Below are 19,020 nucleotides of genomic sequence, written 5' to 3'. Positions count from 1 at the left end.
ACTATAATGTGGATAAATGTGAGGTTATCCACTTTGGTGGCAAAAACAGGAAGGCAGATTATTATTTGAATGGCAATAGATTGGGAGAAGGGGAAGTGCAGAGAGACCTGGGTGTTCTTGTGCACCAGTCGCTGAAGGTAAGCATGCAGGTGCAGCAGGCGGTTAAGAAGGCAAATGGTATGTTGGCCTTCGTAGCAAGAGGGTTCGAGTACAGGAACAAGGATGTCTTGCTACAGTTGTACAGGGCCTTGGTGAGACCGCACCTTGAGTACTGTGTGCAGTTTTGGTCGCCTTACTTGAGGAAGGACGTTCTTGCCATGGAAGGAGTGCAGCGAAGATTCACCAGGCTGATACCTGGGATGGCAGGAATGACGTATGAGGAGAGATTGTGTCGATTGGGCTTATACTCACTGGAGTTTAGAAGATTGAGAGGGGATCTCATCGAAACTTATAAAATTCTGTCAGGCCTGGACAGACTAGATGCAGGAAAGATGTTTATGATGGCCAGGGAGTCCAGAACCAGGGGTCATAGTCTAAGGATAAGGGGTAAGCCATTTAGGACTGAAATGAGGAGGAATTTCTTCACCCAGAGAGTGGTGAACCTGTGGAATTCTCTGCCACAGAGGGCGGTGGAGGCCAGTTCATTAAATATATTCAAAAAAGAGTTGGATATATTTCTTAAGGCTAAAGGGATCAAGGGATATGGGGAGAAGGCAGGGACAGGGTACTGAATTTGGATGATCAGCCATGATCTCATTGAATGGCGGAGCAGGCTCGAAGAGCCGAATGGCCTACTCCTGTTCCTACCTTCTATGTTTCTATAAACCCAGTGCAAAACTAAACTACGCCCAACTTTTGTCTTTGAGGAGACTGCTAGGTGTTAGAAACTATCCGAGTACTTACTTAGTCATAAAATGTCCCTTTTGTATTACATCACTGCATAGCTTCTTCATATGTTGCACTTCTATTGAATAGGTGCTGGTTTCTATTAATTACTTTCATTAATATGACATCTTTAGGTTTCCTTACTGTGTCCAACATGATCTTTTTATTTAGAAGTGAATCAAAACATGGCCGATTTCATCCCATCTCCATGCCTTAATATTTTTTAATGTTCTTCCTACATTAGATTTTATTGCATTTTCACCAGCTTCTAAACCGATCTACCATCAACAAAATAAGCACCGACTGGATTACCAAGTTAACTACTAAGGACACAGGGACCAAAAATCTGCCGTCCCGCTTCCAGGACCAGGCAATGCATGAATTCCCAAAAGGCACCTATGGCAGTATTGGTGCATCTGATGTGTCCGCTAGGCAGCATGCGGAATGCAGCACTGGCTGGTCACTTGCTGGAGAAGCCAGTAAGTCCAGTTGTAGCTTCAATAGAAAGTTTATAAAATAGCAGAAATTAACTTTCTGGAGTGTTCTGGGCCATGGACCCAGCCTGAAATACTCAGCCACCTTTTCATACATCAGGCTGTAAGGAATGGATTACCATCTGCCTGCAGAGGAAATCCCCATGGAACACTCTCAGAATGGGGACCTGGTATAATCATTTCCTGCCCCCCCCCCCCCACCCCCAGCCCTGATTATACTCCAAGTCTGCCCACACCACAATAACTATCAACTGTATAAATCAAATGCTGCTGAAATAGTTAAGGATATAACTGAAAGAAACCTAGGAGTCTTAGTTGACTCAACACAAAACATGTCTAACCAATGCAGAACAAGAAGCAACAGAGAATGTTGAACTACATAGGGGAAACAGTAGAATCCAAGTCAGAGAAAGTCATAATCAAATTGTACTGTGCTCGAAGTCAGACCTGGAATACTGCATCCAGTTCTGGTTAACAGGACATAAGGATGGCCTTCAACTGCTAGAGGCAGTGCAGAGAATAGCCAGAAGATTGATCCCTCAACGGTCTGAATTATGAGGTGATCTTGTAGAGACATACAAGACAAGTTAAGGGAATGGACAAGCTAAACCTGGAATATTACTTCAAATAAAATAGCAAGAATAGGACAATTGAACACAGGCAAATTTAGGAATATCAGAAAACTCTTCTTCACAGAGAGCGATCAACACATAACAGATTCCTGGAATCAGTGTAACAAAAACCCAAGAAACATTTAAGAAACAACTGGATATTGCCAATGTTGGGGATGTGGAGGGGACACTAGGATGCCTCTAGATGGATGAATTAGGATGGGCTGAATGGCCTTCCCCAACTGTAATTATCTTTTGATCTTGCAAATTAACTTAAAACACAATAACCATCAACTGTATCAACCAAACAGAGTAATTTACAGCACTGTTGATTTAACTAGTAGCCTGCTACATTAATTAATAAGAATTATTATTCCCCCTTTTCATTCTAACTGCAATATTTACAGATAGAGTGGGCACTGCATGCTAATGTACAGCACAGTATTGCTAATATGTGGTTGTTATCTTCACCAGAAAGCACATTCAGGGCTGAGTTACTGAGTTAATATTTGAAATTCACTAACATCAGTTTACAGTACAAAGTGTGTGCCAGAGAATGTGGAAGAGACTCTTGCACTGAGTAATCTGCCTCCGCTGACATAACACCTTTCCTGGACCCCACTCTTCCAACCAGAGATTCTAGATCAGAATTAATGTTGTGTAAATACTGGCCTGGTAAGACACCACTCTGCCATTGAACTATCCTATACTTCTCCAACCAAGGGGGAGCATATGGTGACTTTAACTCTATACCCAAGTGTCTCTGTTCTATGTATCAATAGCTGAAACAGATTCAAGTTTGCATCAAGACAACAATTACAGTTCTGCGTGCTGCTCAGAATTACCTTAGCAGTCACTTTATGAACTAGTGTAAATATGACAGTAAGCAAAGTCTACACAAGAACATTATTGGTAGTCACAATGGTTAAAGGGGGATTTAAAAAAAATCAAGCTTTTGAATTAAATGTAAGTGAAAGAATTCTCTGGAGACTGCAATTAGTGCGATAATGTCAGTGTCAAAAGTAAATTGTTTCCAGTGCCACCAAATCTCAAAAAGAGAAACGTCTACATCGATCCACTTTGCATCACATATTTCATATTCACAGGCAGCTGGGTGGTGTATGGGAGGGGATTTAAATTTTCTACAGAAGGACAAACCAGATGGTCCAAATACCCTCCTGTGTCTACACATATCTGTGTGGGGTTTAATAGTATAATACTATACAATTTTTTTTAAATCTCAAATTTCTCAGCATCTTTCAATGACTGACAGGTGGCTTTAAAACTCTGAATTATGAATATGTTAAATCCCTGAACAGGGACCCACCTTTTGTAAGCAGGTCACTCTACACGTCCCCTATTGTTATAGTTATTGGAGTGGTCTTTGAACTTCATTTATTACACTATACAAAATAAAAGCCATGGTATTGCTACCTACAGGGTTCTCAGCTAGCTTTGGAACTTTGCTTTTATCTAATTGGCATGTTTTAAGGCGTGAAAATACTTTAAAGGATTCTGTATTAAATTCCAGCCTTATGTGTATTACTAATGATAAAATGATCTTTCCTACGATTTTATGAAAGAAACGATTTTCAAAGAGTTGGTCAAAGATATCTCCCTGTAAAATAAGTGTGTGTATAATCTCTTTATAAACCTTAAGTGTGAGAAACATGCAGTACTCCATCAACCAGCACTGAACAAAATTGCTGAGAATTAGCAAGAAGACATTCTGCAAATAAATCTCAAAATATATATTAATATACCAGTCAATCTCCTATGACTTGGTCACAAGGAGTCAAAACCAGGTATATTCTTTAGGTAAAGCTGTTAGAGGGAGGAGATAACTGGACCAGGGCGTACAGACGTAATTGAGCCACAATTATATTATTTACATTCTGTCCTTATTTGTACATTTATGAATTCCTATGTCCACATTTCTAATGGAAATTGTCTATGTAAACTTGTTGAACTGTAGTTATACCCTTCCACAGATGGGACACTCCAGCTCCTTCACTGAAAGGATAGTATAATTACAGTGACACAAGTGTTTCCATTAGAAATGTGGATATAGGAATTTGGAATGGAAAATGTTGACAGGAAGTGCATGCCGACATAAGTTAATATATTATAGATAAATGAATGAAAAAAGACTTGCATTCATATAGCGCCTTTCATGACCACCGATGTCTCAAAGCGCTTTACAGTCAATAAAGTACTTTTGAAGTGTAGTCGCTGTTGTAATGTAGGAAATACGGCAGCCAATTTGCACACAGCAAGCTCCCACAAACAGCAATGTGATAATGACCAGACAATCTGTTTTTTGTTACGTTGGTTAAGGGAGAAATATTGGACAGGACACCGGGGATAACTCCCCTACTCTTCTTCGAAATAGTGCCATGGGATCTTTTACGTCCACCCGAGAGAGCAGACGGGGCCTCGGTTTAACATCTCATCCAAAAGACAGCACCTCCGACAGTGCAGCACTCCCTCAGCACTGCCACTGGAGTGTCAGCCTAGCTTTATGTGCTCAAGTCCCTGGAGTGGGACTTGATTCCACAACTTTCTGACTCAGAAGCGAGTGTGCTACCAACTGAGCCACAGCTGGGGAGCGGGCAGGAAAGTGGCTTTGAGCCCAAGATCAGCCATGATCTTACTGAATGGCAGAGCAGGCTCGAGGGGCCAAGTGGTCTATTCCTGCTCCTATTTCTTATGTTCTTACACTTGCACAGCTGAATAATGCACATAAAAGCATGTTTTGCTGATTAAAAGTTCTGGAATAAACAAATATTGATATGATGTTATGGTACCCTGCACAATATTGTGCCCAATTCCATACAAACCAAAACAATTTTGCATCACCAGCAGGATCACCATTTACATCACAATTTCTGAAGTTCCCTCTACACCTTCAAAGCACAATCAAAGCCAACTAGAGGTTCAGTCTGGTCCACTACTGCAATCATAAGTACAAACTTCCCCCACCAACGTATCCTGTCTATACAGACATAAACAGTACCTGTTGCAGACACTAGACCACTCATACCTGTGGCACAAAGGGCAATGAAGGTCTGTGCATGCTTTCGGATCAATGGCAGCTTGTCTTTAGGAAGGGGAAGCTTCTTCAGGATGTGTTCAATGAAGTCATGTGGAGTCACTGCAGCAAGGTTCCACTTCAACTTTCCCAAAACTACCAACTCCCACTCCTAACAAATAAAAATGATACACAGTTGCCTTTATCATTAAAATGCAGCACATGAAGAGAACAATTGAGAGGAGAAAATAAACGATACCAGAAAGCCTTAAAAAAGAGTACATTTCAAACAAGAAGCACACTGTACGGTGGAAGCACAACTGGCACATACATGTTCAGGGTGAAGTTTTTGGTAAAGTCTTGAATATCTACCTCTAGAGGGGGCTACAGACTGAAATTTGCACTATTCGCTTCATTGTTAGAAGGAACAGACAGCTCCTGCACTTTAAGGGCATACCACCCTTTTCAACAATACACTTCAAATATTTCAGTAAGCAATGATATAAGAAGCTGCATAAATTACTTTGTTGCAGAACAAATGTATTTTACTATGGAGCATACTCGTATCTCGTTTTCATCATTTTACATTTTAATTTCTGTACCCTGTAGACTCTCGCAGCTCTTCCATCCAGTTTCTCGGCACTTAAACAAGAGGTTTACCCACATTTATCACTGAGGGAAGCTGTAACTGCAGCAATTTTTAAGATTTGTTTTTCAAATGTTGTTGAAGAATAAAAATGGAATTTATTCTATAAACGTCCTCTATAACTTTCTGTTGTATTGTGTGAATAAAACATTTGAACCATCCCAATTTTGGGTGTAGTTTAAGACCTGAATGAGTTGAACGCCTTCAAGATTTCCAAGAAAGTGCAAATCTTAAATGGTCATTTACACTTCTGTTGGAAGCTTACTTTGATAAAAAGCCAAGTAGAGATAGGTACTAATTTGCAGCATTGTTTAGACTTTTTGTACAGACAGATGCAAATTTTGAAATTACCAGAAGCTCGCATGGTCTGATAGAGTTGTCAGTGTAAACGCAAAGTTTTTTCGCTGTCAGAGGAATAGTCTCTTTGAACTTGGATGCAAGGAACATACAGACCGCTCCGAGCAGCTGCAGGTGGCATTTGGTGGTCGGTACAATTGATAAGAATCTGTCCAGGTAATTCATTGCCAAAGGAAAGACTTCCTCCTCACACTTCTGCTCCTCGCAGACCTGGGGGAAAAATGGGCTACAAAATGAGGAATAACAAGGTCATAAAAAGTGCTGTTAGTGGAGAGTGAGGCCCTGGCACCAGCCCTAATCCATCACATTCCTCGGGCTCAGTCAGCAAGAAATGAATCAAAGTCACAATCGCAGTACCAAAACGAGTGGCTGCAGTCTGACTGTCACTTTCCAAATAATACTTAAAACAAAAATATGCCCATGGTCTGACACACACAGCACCCAACACGAAGCCACAGTCAGACTCACACTCTGCACTCTCACTCAGAGCTCACCCACCCCCAACTCTCACAGCTGCCCTGCTCCAGCTAGTGTGACCCACAGCCAGTCTGACCAAGACCACCCCCCCAATCTGAATCACTCCCTCAGTCACATCTCGCTCACTCCCTCAGCCCCCCAATCTGAATCACTCATTCCCTCAGCCCCACCATCTCACGCTCTCCTTCACCCCACGAATGATTCAATCTCTCACAGCCGCCCCTCTCCCCCACAATCTGATACCCACAGCCCCGTCCCCCCACAATCTGGCTCACCCCCTCCGCAGACTCGGGCCGGGCGGGTTCGGGTCGGTGCCTTAATGCCAATAACACTGAAGTCTGCGACCGAGGAATACCACGGAGCAGGACGGCACCAGGAGCGGGTCCGGTGGTTGCCGCCGCTGCCCGTCCCCATCCTCTCGAATACCGGGCCGAGCGGCGAGAGATAGGGGGCCGCGATCCGTGCCTGGATGCACCCGGACTCTAGCTCGGAGTGAGCTTTCATGGGACTCCCAGGCTTCAGGCCCACGGCCAGCTGGAACAAATAAAATCCCCGCATTCACCGGCCTGGGGTCATCCGGCGCCGGGGGGAGATCGGGCGCCGGGCCTCGGAATACAAACCTCCAACATCCAGGTGGCTACCATCCTCCGCATGAAGGGCTGGATGTCCTGCTGCACGCACTTGAAGTAGGAGCAGGCCGGCAGGCAGCGCTCCTCCAGCGCCAGCAGGTTGTGCAGCACCCGCTTGTCGTGCAGCAGGCTGGGGTCGGGCAGCGCCCTCCTCACCGTCTCCAGCTCCAGCTCGCAGCACAGCAGCTCCATGGCCGGTGCGGGAAGGGGCAGGGGCGGGGGGAGCTGGGTGTCGGGCTCCGCTGCCTGTCCTGTCCTGGCAGGGCCGGGCCGGGCCTCCCTCAGACGTTGGTGCCGAGCGGGACGCGGTGACGCAGCGAGCAGGCGGCCGCTTGTTCTGTCGAGCAGCTGGGCAGAGGCGGAGGCGGCGCGCAACATCAAAGGCTGGCCGAGGGAAGCGGGGAGGCCGGCGGCAGGGCACAGCGCGCATACACATCGGGGCACCGCGTTAAAGGCCTCCGACACGATGGCAGGCCAGGGCTCCGGCCCACACAGCTTTCATCTCCGGGGGGAGGGAGGCAGCCGGTGACAGGACCAACCGCTCAATTCAAGGCTGAAGCTGCAGGTTTAACGGAGATTAAAACCTCAGCCCGCCTCCCGGCCGCTCGCGTTCCGTGTGCCCCAGGAAAGGCCCCGCCCCCAACCTGTGATTGACAGGCTCAGTGTGCTCAAGAGAAGGCCCCGCCCCCAGCCTGTGATTGACAAGCTCCGGGTGCTCGAGGGAAGGCCCCGCCCCAGCCTGTGATTGACAGGTTGTGTTCGCCAGAGGGAAGGCCCAAGCCTCTGCCAGTGATTGACAAACATTCACGAACAGGCCACTGACTCCCACAGCTACCTGGACTAGACTTCCTCCCACCCTGCTTGCTGTAAGGACTCTATTCCATTCTCCCAATTTCTCCGTCTCTGCCGCATCTGCTGTGACGATGTCACCTTCCATACCAGTGTTTCCATAGAAGATAGGAGCAGGAGTAGGCCATTCGGCCCCTTGAGCCTGTTCTGCCATTTAATGAGATCATGGCTGATCATCCAAATGCAGTACCCTGTCCCTGCTTTCTCCCCATATCCCTTTAGCCTTAAGAAATATATCTAACTCCTTCTTGAATATATTTAATAAGTTGGCCTCAACTGCCTTCTGTGGTAGAGAATTCCACAGGTTCACCACACTCTGGGTGAAGAAATTCCTCCTCATCTCAGTCCTAAATGGCTTACCCCTTATCCTTAGGCTGTGACCCCTGGTTCTGGACTCCCCCGCCATTGGGAACAGCCTTCCTGCATCTCGTGGTGTGCCGATAACAACCTGGCCCTTAACATCAAGAAAACCAAAGAAATCATTGTGGACTTCAGGAAGTCTAAAGGCGGAAGTCACACCCCCATCCACATCAATGGGGCTGTGGTGGAAAGGGTGGACAGCTTTAAGTTCCTCGGAGTCCACATCACGGAAGACCTCTCCTGGTCCCTCAATACCTCCTCTCTGGTGAAGAAGGCCCAGCAGCGCCTATATTTCCTAAGGAGGCTGAAGGGATGTAACCTGTCACCCCTGATCCTCTCTAACTTTTACCGCTGCACAATAGAGAGCATCCTGACAAACTGTATCACAGTATGGTATGGCAGCTGTAGCTACTATGACCGGAAAGCCCTGCAGCGGGTAGTCAAAACTGCCCAACGCATCACCGGCACCCGGCTACCGACCATAGAGCACATATACCAGAAACGCTGTTTACGGAGGTCACGGTCCATCATCAAAGACCCTACCCACCCCAGCCACAGTCTGTTTGCCCTCCTGCCATCTGGGAGACGCTACAGATGCATTCGCACCCGTACGACCAGATTTAGGAACAGCTTCTTTCCTAGGGCTGTCATACTACTGAACGCCACAAATAAACTCTAAAGCCTGCACATCTGCCAATGCACTTTATTATGGTTATGTTTATGTTAATGTATTACAAGCCAAATGTATGTTGAATGTTTAAATGTCTTAATCTAAATGTACACTCTCGGGAGCCGCAAGCCTACATTTCGTTGTACTGCACTTGTGCACTAACAATGACAATAAAAGTTGATTTGATTTGAGTCTGTCTAGTCCTGTTAGAATTTTATAAGTTTCAATGAGATCCCCTCTCATTCTTCCAAATTCTAGCAAATATAATCCTAATCGACCCAATCTCTCCTCATATGTCATTCCTGCCATCCCAGGTATCAGTCTGGTGAATCTTCGCTGTACTCCCTCCATGGCAAGAACATCCTTCCTCAGATAAGGCAACCAAAACTGCACACAATACTCAAGGTGTGGTCTCACCAAGGCCCTGTACAATTGCAACAAGTCATCCTTGCTCCTGTACTCGAATCCTCTCGCTATGAAGGCCAACATACCATTTGCCTTCTTAACCGCCTGCTGCACCTGTATGCTTACCTTCAGCGACTGGTGCACAAGGACACCCAGGTCTCGTTGCACTTCCCCTTTTCCCAATCTATTGCCGTTCAGATAATAATCTGTCTTCCTGTTTTTGCCACCAAAGTGGATAACCTCGCATTTATCCACATTATACTGCATCTGCCATGCATCTGCCCAATCACCCAACCTGTCCAAATCATACTGGAATTTCTCTGCATCCTCCTCACAGCACACACGCCCACCCAGCTTTGTGTCGTCTGCAAACTTGGAGATATTACATCTAGTTCCCTCGTCTAGATCATTAATATATATTGTGAATAGCTGGGGTCCTAGCAACAATCCCTGTGGTACCCCACTAGTCACTGCCTGCCACTCGGAAAAAGACCCGTTTATTCCAACTCTTTGCTTTCTGTCTGCCAACCAGTTCTCTATCCAAGTCAGTACCTTACCCCCAATCCCATGTGCTTTAACTTTGCATGCCAATCCCTTATGCCAGACCTTATCGAAAGCCTTCTGATAGTCCAAATACACCACATCCACTGGTTCTCCCTTATCTATTCTACCAGTTACATCCTCAAAAAATTCCAGTAGATTAGTCAAGCATGATTTACCTTTTGTAAATCCATGTTGACTTTGTCCGATCCTGTCACTGTTTTCCAAGTGCTCTGCTATTTCATCTTTTATAATGGACTCTAGCTTTTCCCCACTACCGATGTCAGACTTACTGGTCTATAGTTCCCTGTTTTCTCTCTACCACCTTTTTTAAATAGTGGGGTTACATTAGCTACCCTCCAATTCCACATGTCTTCCTTTTTCCTCAACCAAGGATTCCCCTCTACTGTGTTTGACACGGCCCTTGACCGTGTCTGTTCTATTTCCCACACTTCTGCTCTCACCCCTTCCCCTCCCTCCTGGAACCATGATAGGGCCCCCCTTGTCCTCACCTTTCACCCCACCAGCCTCCACATTCAACAGACCATCCTCCAAAATTCTATACATTCTGGAACAGTTCCCATGGATTGGAGGGTAGCTAATTACGGACTGAACGGAGGTGTTCCGCAAAGCGGTCACCCAATCTGCATTTGGTCTCCCCAATGTAGAGGAGACCATATCGTGAGCAGTGAATACAGTATACTAGAATGCAAAGAAGTACAAGTAAATCGCTGTTTCACCTGGAAGGGGTGTTTGGGGCCCTGGACAGTGGGAAGAGGGGAGGTATAAGGGCAGGTGTTGCATCTCCTGCGCTTGCACGGGAAGGTGCTGGGCGAAGGGGAAGGGGTGCTGGGGCTGATAGAGGAGTGGACTAGGGTGTCTCGGGGGGAGCGGTCCCTACAGAATGCTGAAAGGGGAGGGGAGGGGAAGATGCGTTTGGTGGTGGGATCACATTGGAGGTGGCGGAAATGGCGGAGGATGATCCGTTGAATGTGGAGGCTGGTGGGGTGAAAGGTGAGGACAAAGGGAATAAATTGACAAATTGTGTTCTCCAGAGGGATAGCCCCGCCCCCAGCCTGTGATTGACAGGTTGTGTTCCCCAGAGGGATGGCCACACCCCCAGCCTGTGATTGACAGGTTGTGTTCCCCAGAGGGATGGCCACGCCCCCAGCCTGTGATTGACAGGTTGTGTTCTCCAGAGTGCTGGCCCCGCCCACATCCTGTGATTGACAGGGGCTGTGTATCGGAGCTGATGTCCACTTCCCCATTCAGTGATTGACAGGCTCTCTGCAGTTAGCGCATGGTTTCAAAGGGACAGTTGCCGCTTCCTGTGCTGATTGCCACGCCTCTCCGTTGTGGGTTTTTTTTTAATTGGCTCGAATACAAAACACGAAGTGTCAGCTTCTCTGCTGTCGATGACACGCCAGCAACTTTCTAGGAAATAAGATTGTGCGGCTGCTCGCGATTGAAGTACAGTGGCCGAGAACCACACCGGCTCCGGTACCGAGTTTCAACTCCAGCCCATCTGCACAAATCCTTTTAATCACCGTTCAAGGATTTGTTCTGTGTACACAGAGAGATGATTTGGAGAGCAACTGTCTAAATATATCCCGAAAATACAGCACACGAGCGTGTAGTTTTTTTATTAAAATATGTCTGTCAATACGTGCGGGCTGTTTTTTCCTGCAGCTTCAGTCGAATTGTTAAAGGATTGTGCTGACTGAGCTTCTGTTTATTGTGCGTTTCAGTTGTTTTAAGTTGCTGTGTGTTTAAGTGGCGTGTTTGTGTTTAAGTTGATTGCACACAAACACAGAAACACACAGGAACTTAAAACACAGCAATTTGAACAAGTTAAACACACAACTTAAACACAGAAACACAAAGTAAACAAAACACAGCAATTTGGACGAGTTAAACACACAACTTAAACACAGGAACACACCGCAACTTGTGTTTTGTTTAACATAAAAACAGAAAATGCTGAAAATACTCAGCAGGTCAGGCAGCATCTGTGGAGAGAGGGACAGAGTTAGCGTTTCGGGTCGGTGACCTTTGTGTTTAAGTTGCTGTGTTTGTGTGAGCTGCCTTTTGATTGTATTTCGATAGCAAAATACTGCAGATGCTGGAAATCCGAAATAACAGAAAATGCTGGAAAAACTCAGCAGGCCAGGCAACATCCGTGGAGAGATTTTGATTGTATTTAATGTTGTGTGTGTGTTGGGTATTTTGTTTAAGTTAATGTGTGTGTTTAAGTTGGTGATGTTCTGAAATACCTTGGATTGTGTACTTTGCTATCTGCCTCTCTTGTTTATCTGCTGAGCATATGGGCATGTTGCACGCTGCCTGTTGGCGGGCAGATTTGAGCTTCATCCCGGGAACGCGCCTCGCGCGTGACCCGGCACTGCAAGGGACCAAAAGTCTCAGCAGCTTTGAGAAGAATGCAAGGGGGGTGGGGTAGATACGACCGCTGGAGCAGGAATTGGAGGGAAGATAGTCTACTCCAAATGTCAGTAACAGTTACCCAACGAGGCTCTTCCTCTCATTTGTCCGAAATCCAAAATTAAACATCTCGAAAATGGAGGAATGTGACCAAAAAAAATCACAGTGACTTTAACACAATTTAATTAAAAAATGCCGCAGGACACGGCCGGCCAGAGCTCTAGGGTTGGCAGCAGGTTTTATCCTCGAGCTCCTGCACTCAGTGACCTGGTTTAGTCAGGCACTTGCTGAGAAAATGTTGTTCCTTACAACGTTTTAAGCTAACAGTTCTTTAGTAATGCTTGCATTATTGCAATATATGTGCATAATTACCTGAATGGAAATCTATTTTTTTCGACTGTTAACCCTTCAGCTGGTATGCACTTTTATGCTTTAAGTATGGACATTCCAATGGGAAATGGTATCACCCAAAACTGCCTGGTTTGTTTTAGTTACTGAATGATGTTCAAGACATTTTAAAAGGGGGTAATTGACGTCGAACTTTCTGGCTCACTGTTAAAGCAGGTTGAAGAAATTATGGGCGATTTTTTTTACCCTGAAAACTCATCCAAGGTGGGTTTACAGAGATGAGTTTACATCAGTAATTTACTCAACTGGCGGTCTCACTGATTCATCTTGTTGCTGAAAGTCATTTAAAATTACGGTTATTTACAAGTCACTAACTGTAAAGTGAAGGGGAAGTATAAATAGAAACAATTCCAGGGATCGTTAACCACATTTAGTTCGGTTTTTCTGAGTTCTGAACTTCAAATGCTTTTCCCAGTTCATGAATAACGATAGTGAGTTTAACAATAATCCAACTCACATATCCATGATTTCGAATGTTGCATGTAGAGTAAAACTAATAAATGTGGACACTTGCAGCAAATCTTCGGTGACCCTTTTGTTTGGAGATTGAGCTGCGACTTTTATAGTTGCGAAATACGGAAACATTGCCCCGTGATTTTGTTTCGATTATAAAGTTATTGAAAACTGGGTTTCCAATAACTCTTACTTATCGAAATTAAGCCTTGTTTATTGATAGATATATAACTTGATTCTGTACTCAACTTGTTTCGTACAGCCTAAACCCTCGCGCAATGTTTATTTTTAATGAAAGAGGCACGTAGTATATTACCCACATTAAAACAGAACCAAAATAAAGCTGCCAGCTTAGCTTTATTACAATAGCATTATGCCTCGAGCACCAACGAAGCTGCTCTTCACAGTCTTGTGGCAGTTAGAGGCGGCAGATGTGGAATTGTCCTGAATTTGATTGACCAGCTAGCCATATGGCGGAGATGAATTGCTTGCTGCATTATTTGGTCCCTCCCCATGGCTCCCCCGCACTCGCCTCCTTTCCCTGATTCGCCTGCTGACTGAGAGACAGCAGCAGGTGAGGCCGACGGTACCTGTCCTGGGGAAACAGCAGTCACAGACTCAGGTGGCTCCGTACTGAGCTGGGGGAGGGGGGAGAGGGTGAAAAAAGCTACTCCGAATTTGTAAAGGGGCTTTAGCTGAAATGAGTGCGCAAATTCATCGTTGAAGCGCGTAAGTTGATAAGCGCAAAAAAATTCAAGGGGGTGACAGGACAGGTTGGAGTAGTGGTTGAATTATATATAACAATGAAGTTCAACACTTCAGTTCTGCAGTTTAGTTTATAGTTTTTCAACATCAGTAACATATAGTTTTAATATCCGATCCGATTATTTTCATCGGAGTTCTTGAAAAGGTAGGGCTTGAAATGACATTGAAATTGCAGCTCTCTCTGCTATTTTAGTGGGGACTTCAACCCCCAATTTTAAGCTGCAAACCCCATCGCCTAAAATAGCACAGAGCGGGATTTCAAAGAAAAAAGGCCTAGAAATTGGAAAGCGCTGAAAAACAGGCAAAGGGCACCGTGAAGCGAGATATGCCCGCGCCCGTTAAAAAAGCACAGGCTGCATGTCAACTTCATGTCACCTGCTAATGATATTGATTGTGGCGCACAGCCTAGTGCTGAACGCGCTGCTGACAGGCTGTGTACTCAGCAGGGGGCCAAAGTTCAGGTTGCTCGAGCGAGGCTAGCTTTACTTAAAGCTAGCCTCCTCCTCTTAAAGGCAGTCTGCACCTCTAAAAGGTGAGCTGCCTTCTACAAGTGAATTTTTTTTTAAGTGATTCAGCACTAGGCAGTCTGCACCTCCTAAAGATGAGCTGCCTTCTGCTGGTCAGAAATAGTAAAAGTGCTTCAGCACTAACATAAATGGCTCAACGGGCCAGGGAGATAGCACCAGGGTCTCGGACGCAGCACTTGAGGTTTGAGCAGGGGGTCAACACTGGAAGAGAGGTCCTTTACCCACAGGGGGCCAGGAGGCCCTCCAGAAAGAAGGATGTGGGACCAGATTGCCGAGGCCAGCAGTGTCGTCCCAGGACCTGGCTCCAGTGCCCAAAGAGGTTTTGATGTAAAAAGACGACCGAGCGCTTGGTGTGAGTATAAAACAAGGCTTTAATCAACTGTTTCAAAACCATGAGATTTCTAGTTACATCACTAGTTCCTGGCTACAGAAACATCCTGAGCAAGCTGGGCCCACGCCCGAGTATTTATATTCCTTGGACGGCGCCATCAGCTGGCCGCCCGATGTTACTTCGTGAGTCATGATAAGATTCATGACATCCTTCCCGCCTGAAAGTTTTGGAAGTCCGACGACTTCCTTCTAGTGGATTAGGCAGACCATGAATAGGCGCAGTCTTTTAGATCTTCGCTTGTGGCTGGAAGGCACGTCTCCTCGGACCGTGTCTTGGTCCCTGGGTCGCTTGGTCCAGTGTTGCCTTGATCGACCTGCGGAAGACTGGGGAGATCGTGACTCCGGGTGCGGGTCCCCACAGGCGCAGAGCTGGCGTCATCTTGGTTGGTAGCCAGGGATTGACCAGCGTCCTGGCTTCGGGTGGCCATCCCATGGGAAGCGCTCGGCTCCCCGAGTTGATCCGGTGGAGTAGTCGGCAGATCCCTTGATGTCCCAGGTAGGGCGTCATCCTCAAAGGAGCGCAGAGCATCGGCATCATTACCATGGGTTCCCCTACCAGTTGGGTCCGTGGGACTGGTTGGATATGGAGCCAGATCTCAGAGTGAAATGGTGGACTCCTGGCCATCAGGGTACCGCACATGCGTATAAATGGGATTAACATCCGTTAGTTCCACCTCGTCGATGTGGGGATCATTTTTGGAAGATCGAACGAATCTTCGGAGCAGCACGGGGTCGGGAGCTGCCAACCATGATGGTAGGGACGTCCCATGAGTGGAGCGACGCAGGAAACTGAAGAATCGCTCGTGAGGAGTGATATTGGTGGACGTAGAAAGAAGAGACCTGATGGAATGCAACGCGTCAGGGAGCATAGTTTCCCCCTGCTGGTCTGGAAGGTTGCATGACCTCAGTGCAAGACGAACAGCGTTCCAAATGATAGCATTGTATCTCTCAACCTGTCCGTTACCGATGGGATGATACGGTGTTGTTTTACTTGTGACGATTCCCCATTGGGAAAGATAACTTTTGAGTTCGCTTGACATGAAGGAGGGACCCCGATCAGAGTGGATGAAATTGGCCGTACCGCAAAGGGAAAAGAATTGATCGAGACATTTGATCATTGTGGAAGTAAGCATATTGGGACAGGGGAAAGCAAAGGGAAAGCGTGAATATTCGTCCACCATAGTAAGTAAGTAGGAAGGCTTTTAAAGTCAATGCTGAGTCATTGCATAGGCTGCATAGCATGTATGAGTGAGCCATCCGACGGACGGAAGAATTGCGGTTTTAATTCCGCACAAATTCTACAGGTGAAGCATGTTCTTTTCACATCTTCCATAGAAAATGGGAGATTTTTAGATCACACAAAGTGCAACATACGGGTAACGCCAGGATGGCATAAGTCAGTATGAAGATCCGCAAGAGTCGAAGTTGACATAGAAGAGCAGAATTCACACGTAAGGGTATCCAGGACTACATTCTCTTTGCTGGGTCGATAATGTATGATGTAGCCAAAGGCAGCCAATTCCATCATCCAGAGCTGTATTTTGTTATTCTTGATCTTAGTGCGTTTCTGGTTATCAAGCATAAAGGCCACGGAGCGTTGATCGGTTATAAACGTGAAATGGCGATGAGCGAGAAAGCGACTCCATTTACGTATTGCTTCGATGATAGTCGTAGCCTCCTTCTCAATAGGAGGATAATGGAGCTCGCTACCCTGCAAAATTCTGAACAGAAATGCCACGGGGCGACCACCTTGATTCAAGGTAGCCGAGATCGCCACCTCCGATGCATCACACTCGACCACGAAAGGAAGATTTTCATCGATGGAATGAAGCGTGGCTTTTTCCAGTTGTCGCTGAGGAGGTTGAAAGCTGAAATAGCCGTTACCTCCAACGGAAATGACTTCGCGTGAAGCAGGGGCTGGATCTTGTTGGAGAAGTGGGGTATCCACTTCGCATAATAGGCGAACATGCCAAGTGCTCGACGAAGAGAGCCGAGATTCGTAGGGGGAGGGAGCTCCTGAAGCAGATGAAATCGCTCCGGATCCGGTTTGATGACACCGTTGCCCACCCAATAGCCAAGGATGTTGACTGATGGTACTGATTTCACAGATTTGGACTCATTTAAGGTTAAGTTGCGACGACGGAGGATGTCAAAAAATTTCTGGAGGTTGGCATCATGCTCCTTCTGGTCATGACCAGCAATGGTGATATTATCCAGATATGGAAAAGTGTCCGTTAAGTTCTCCTATTTGACTAGGCTATCCATTGTCTGTTGGAAGACGGCCACCCCATTGGTGACCCCAAATGGAACGTGACAAAACTGATAAAGCTGGCCATTGGCCTCAAAGGCCGTATACTTTTTGTCAGAGTCCTTTAACGGTACTTGATGGTATGCGCTCTTTAAATCAAAAGTTCAAAATACCTTGTAGTTGGCAAGGTTATTGACCATGTCATCGATGCGTGGTAGTGGGTAGGCATCCAGGTCGGTATGCTGGTTACTAGTTTGCGAGTAATCGATGCAAAGACGTTTCTTGTGTTGCTTCAGAGGATTTTTAACAATGATGACTTGAGCCCGCCAGGAAGATGAACATGGCTGGACGATACCGTCAGCTAGAAGGCGAGAGATTTCTGCCTCGATAAAGGATCGATCATCTTGGCTGAAACGTTGTGATTTAGTGACTATGGTCTTACATCGGGGGGAAAGATTGGAAAACAAGGAGGGCTCATCGAGCGAAGTCGCCGAAAGGGCACAAAACAGTACTTTGGAAATAGTAAGCTCCGGCTTTGACCCTCCAAACTTGAAGGTGAGTCTTTTGTGTTGTTTCTGGAAATCCTGTCCCAGGAGCACATCACTGCATAGGTTTTTGAGCACCCCGAACCGGGTGGAGAAATAAGTGCGGCCATTGAGAATAAGGTCGACAAGACAAAAGCCGGAAGAGTTGGTGGTCAGTGTCGTCCGAGCCATTGCAATTTCCCTGTCTGAGGGGTAAATATGCAGTTTTAACTTACTGACAGCCTGCTCACTAATGAAGCTGTCAGAGCTGCATGAGTCGATTAGTGCACTCAAAATGTGTCCATTTACCGAAACCTTCATGGCTGCATGGGACAGACTTTGGGGAAAAACATTTGTGATGGGAGGAGGGGCAGTTTTACCCTTGACAGTTGTAACCTTAGTAGTGGTTCTTGGGGGAGGAGCAGTTTTATAGATAGTAGCTGCAAAACTAACAGGGGCTCTCGACCGGTATACCTTAGAAAAGTGGCCTTTCTTACTAACAGAGGCTCTTGACTGGCATACCTTAGAAAAGTGACCTTTCTTAATGCAATGATTGCAGACTGCGTTACGAGCAGGACAAAATTTCCTATAGTGGAATGCACCTCCACAGAAGAAACACCTCCTTCCAGATTGCCAAGATGCCGCTAGGGCAGGGTCATCATCAGTGAAGGCTTCTAGGGCAGGGTTGTCATCAGCCAGGTGGGAGTCATCATCAGTGAGGGCTTCTGCCAGAGGCCTGTGATAGCAGCAGCCCATGCACGTGGTGAAAGATAGGCATCTGCATTCTTCTTTGCTAAGTCCAGAGAGCATGCCTGGTCATAGGCAGCCCGTAACTTGAGGGTTTTATTCTCCAACAGCCGCTGACGTATGAAGGGAGGCGCAATCCCATTAATAAAGGAATCACGAATTAACTCCTCCTGGTACTGCTCAGCTGTGACAGCTTTAAGATTACAATCCTTGCTGAGCCTGTGAAGTTTCTGAAGGAATTCGTCAAGTAATTTCCCGGGTTGTTGTCGAGTTGTGGCCAGTAGATGCCGAGCAAAAGTTTCATTTGGGGACTTAACATATAGTTGCTGTAGTATTTGGATAGTGGCGTCATAGTCTACACAGTCTTCGATATAGTCAAACACATGAGGGGATACATAGTTGGCAAGCATTCGTAACTTATTAGGAACATTTTCACCACACTCCTCAAGGAAGTTGCTAAAGGTATGATACCAGTGTTTCCATACCTTAGCAGCTGTAAGTGAATTCGGGTCCAGGTCGAGACGGGCGGGTCTGAGTAGTTTCTCCATGATGGATCGATTACTTT

The 19,020-nt window shown here is 46.2% G+C and overlaps 1 protein-coding gene across 7 annotated transcripts in view; it reads right to left on the bottom strand.

The window, feature by feature from the left end:
• Window positions 1-7,770, bottom strand: part of LOC147105678 (G1/S-specific cyclin-D2) — a 61,990-nt gene extending 54,220 nt beyond the window's left edge. For 6 of the 7 annotated variants that reach the window (XR_015081554.1, XR_015081553.1, XM_086010246.1 and 3 more), the window contains exons 1-3: window positions 7,122-7,770; window positions 6,019-6,234; window positions 5,034-5,193 (exon numbers count right to left, since the gene is read on the bottom strand). Coding sequence is in view for 5 of the 7 variants with exons in the window: in XM_086010246.1 (XP_085866372.1) it covers window positions 5,034-5,193; window positions 6,019-6,234; window positions 7,122-7,508 (763 nt within the window). In the remaining 2 variants the exon portion in view is untranslated. The remainder of the gene's footprint in view (window positions 1-5,033; window positions 5,194-6,018; window positions 6,235-7,121) is intronic. The other variant, XM_086010248.1, reaches the window with a different exon arrangement.
• Window positions 7,771-19,020: the final 11,250 nt, after the last annotated feature.

The sequence above is a fragment of the Somniosus microcephalus genome, chromosome 17 (genome assembly GCF_052327205.1).
Source record: "Somniosus microcephalus isolate GS21.2 chromosome 17, FLI_Smic_1.0, whole genome shotgun sequence".
Lineage (NCBI taxonomy): Eukaryota > Metazoa > Chordata > Chondrichthyes > Squaliformes > Somniosidae > Somniosus > Somniosus microcephalus.
Note: the sequence above shows the minus strand (reverse complement) of the source record. Positions and strands in the feature narration are given on the sequence as shown.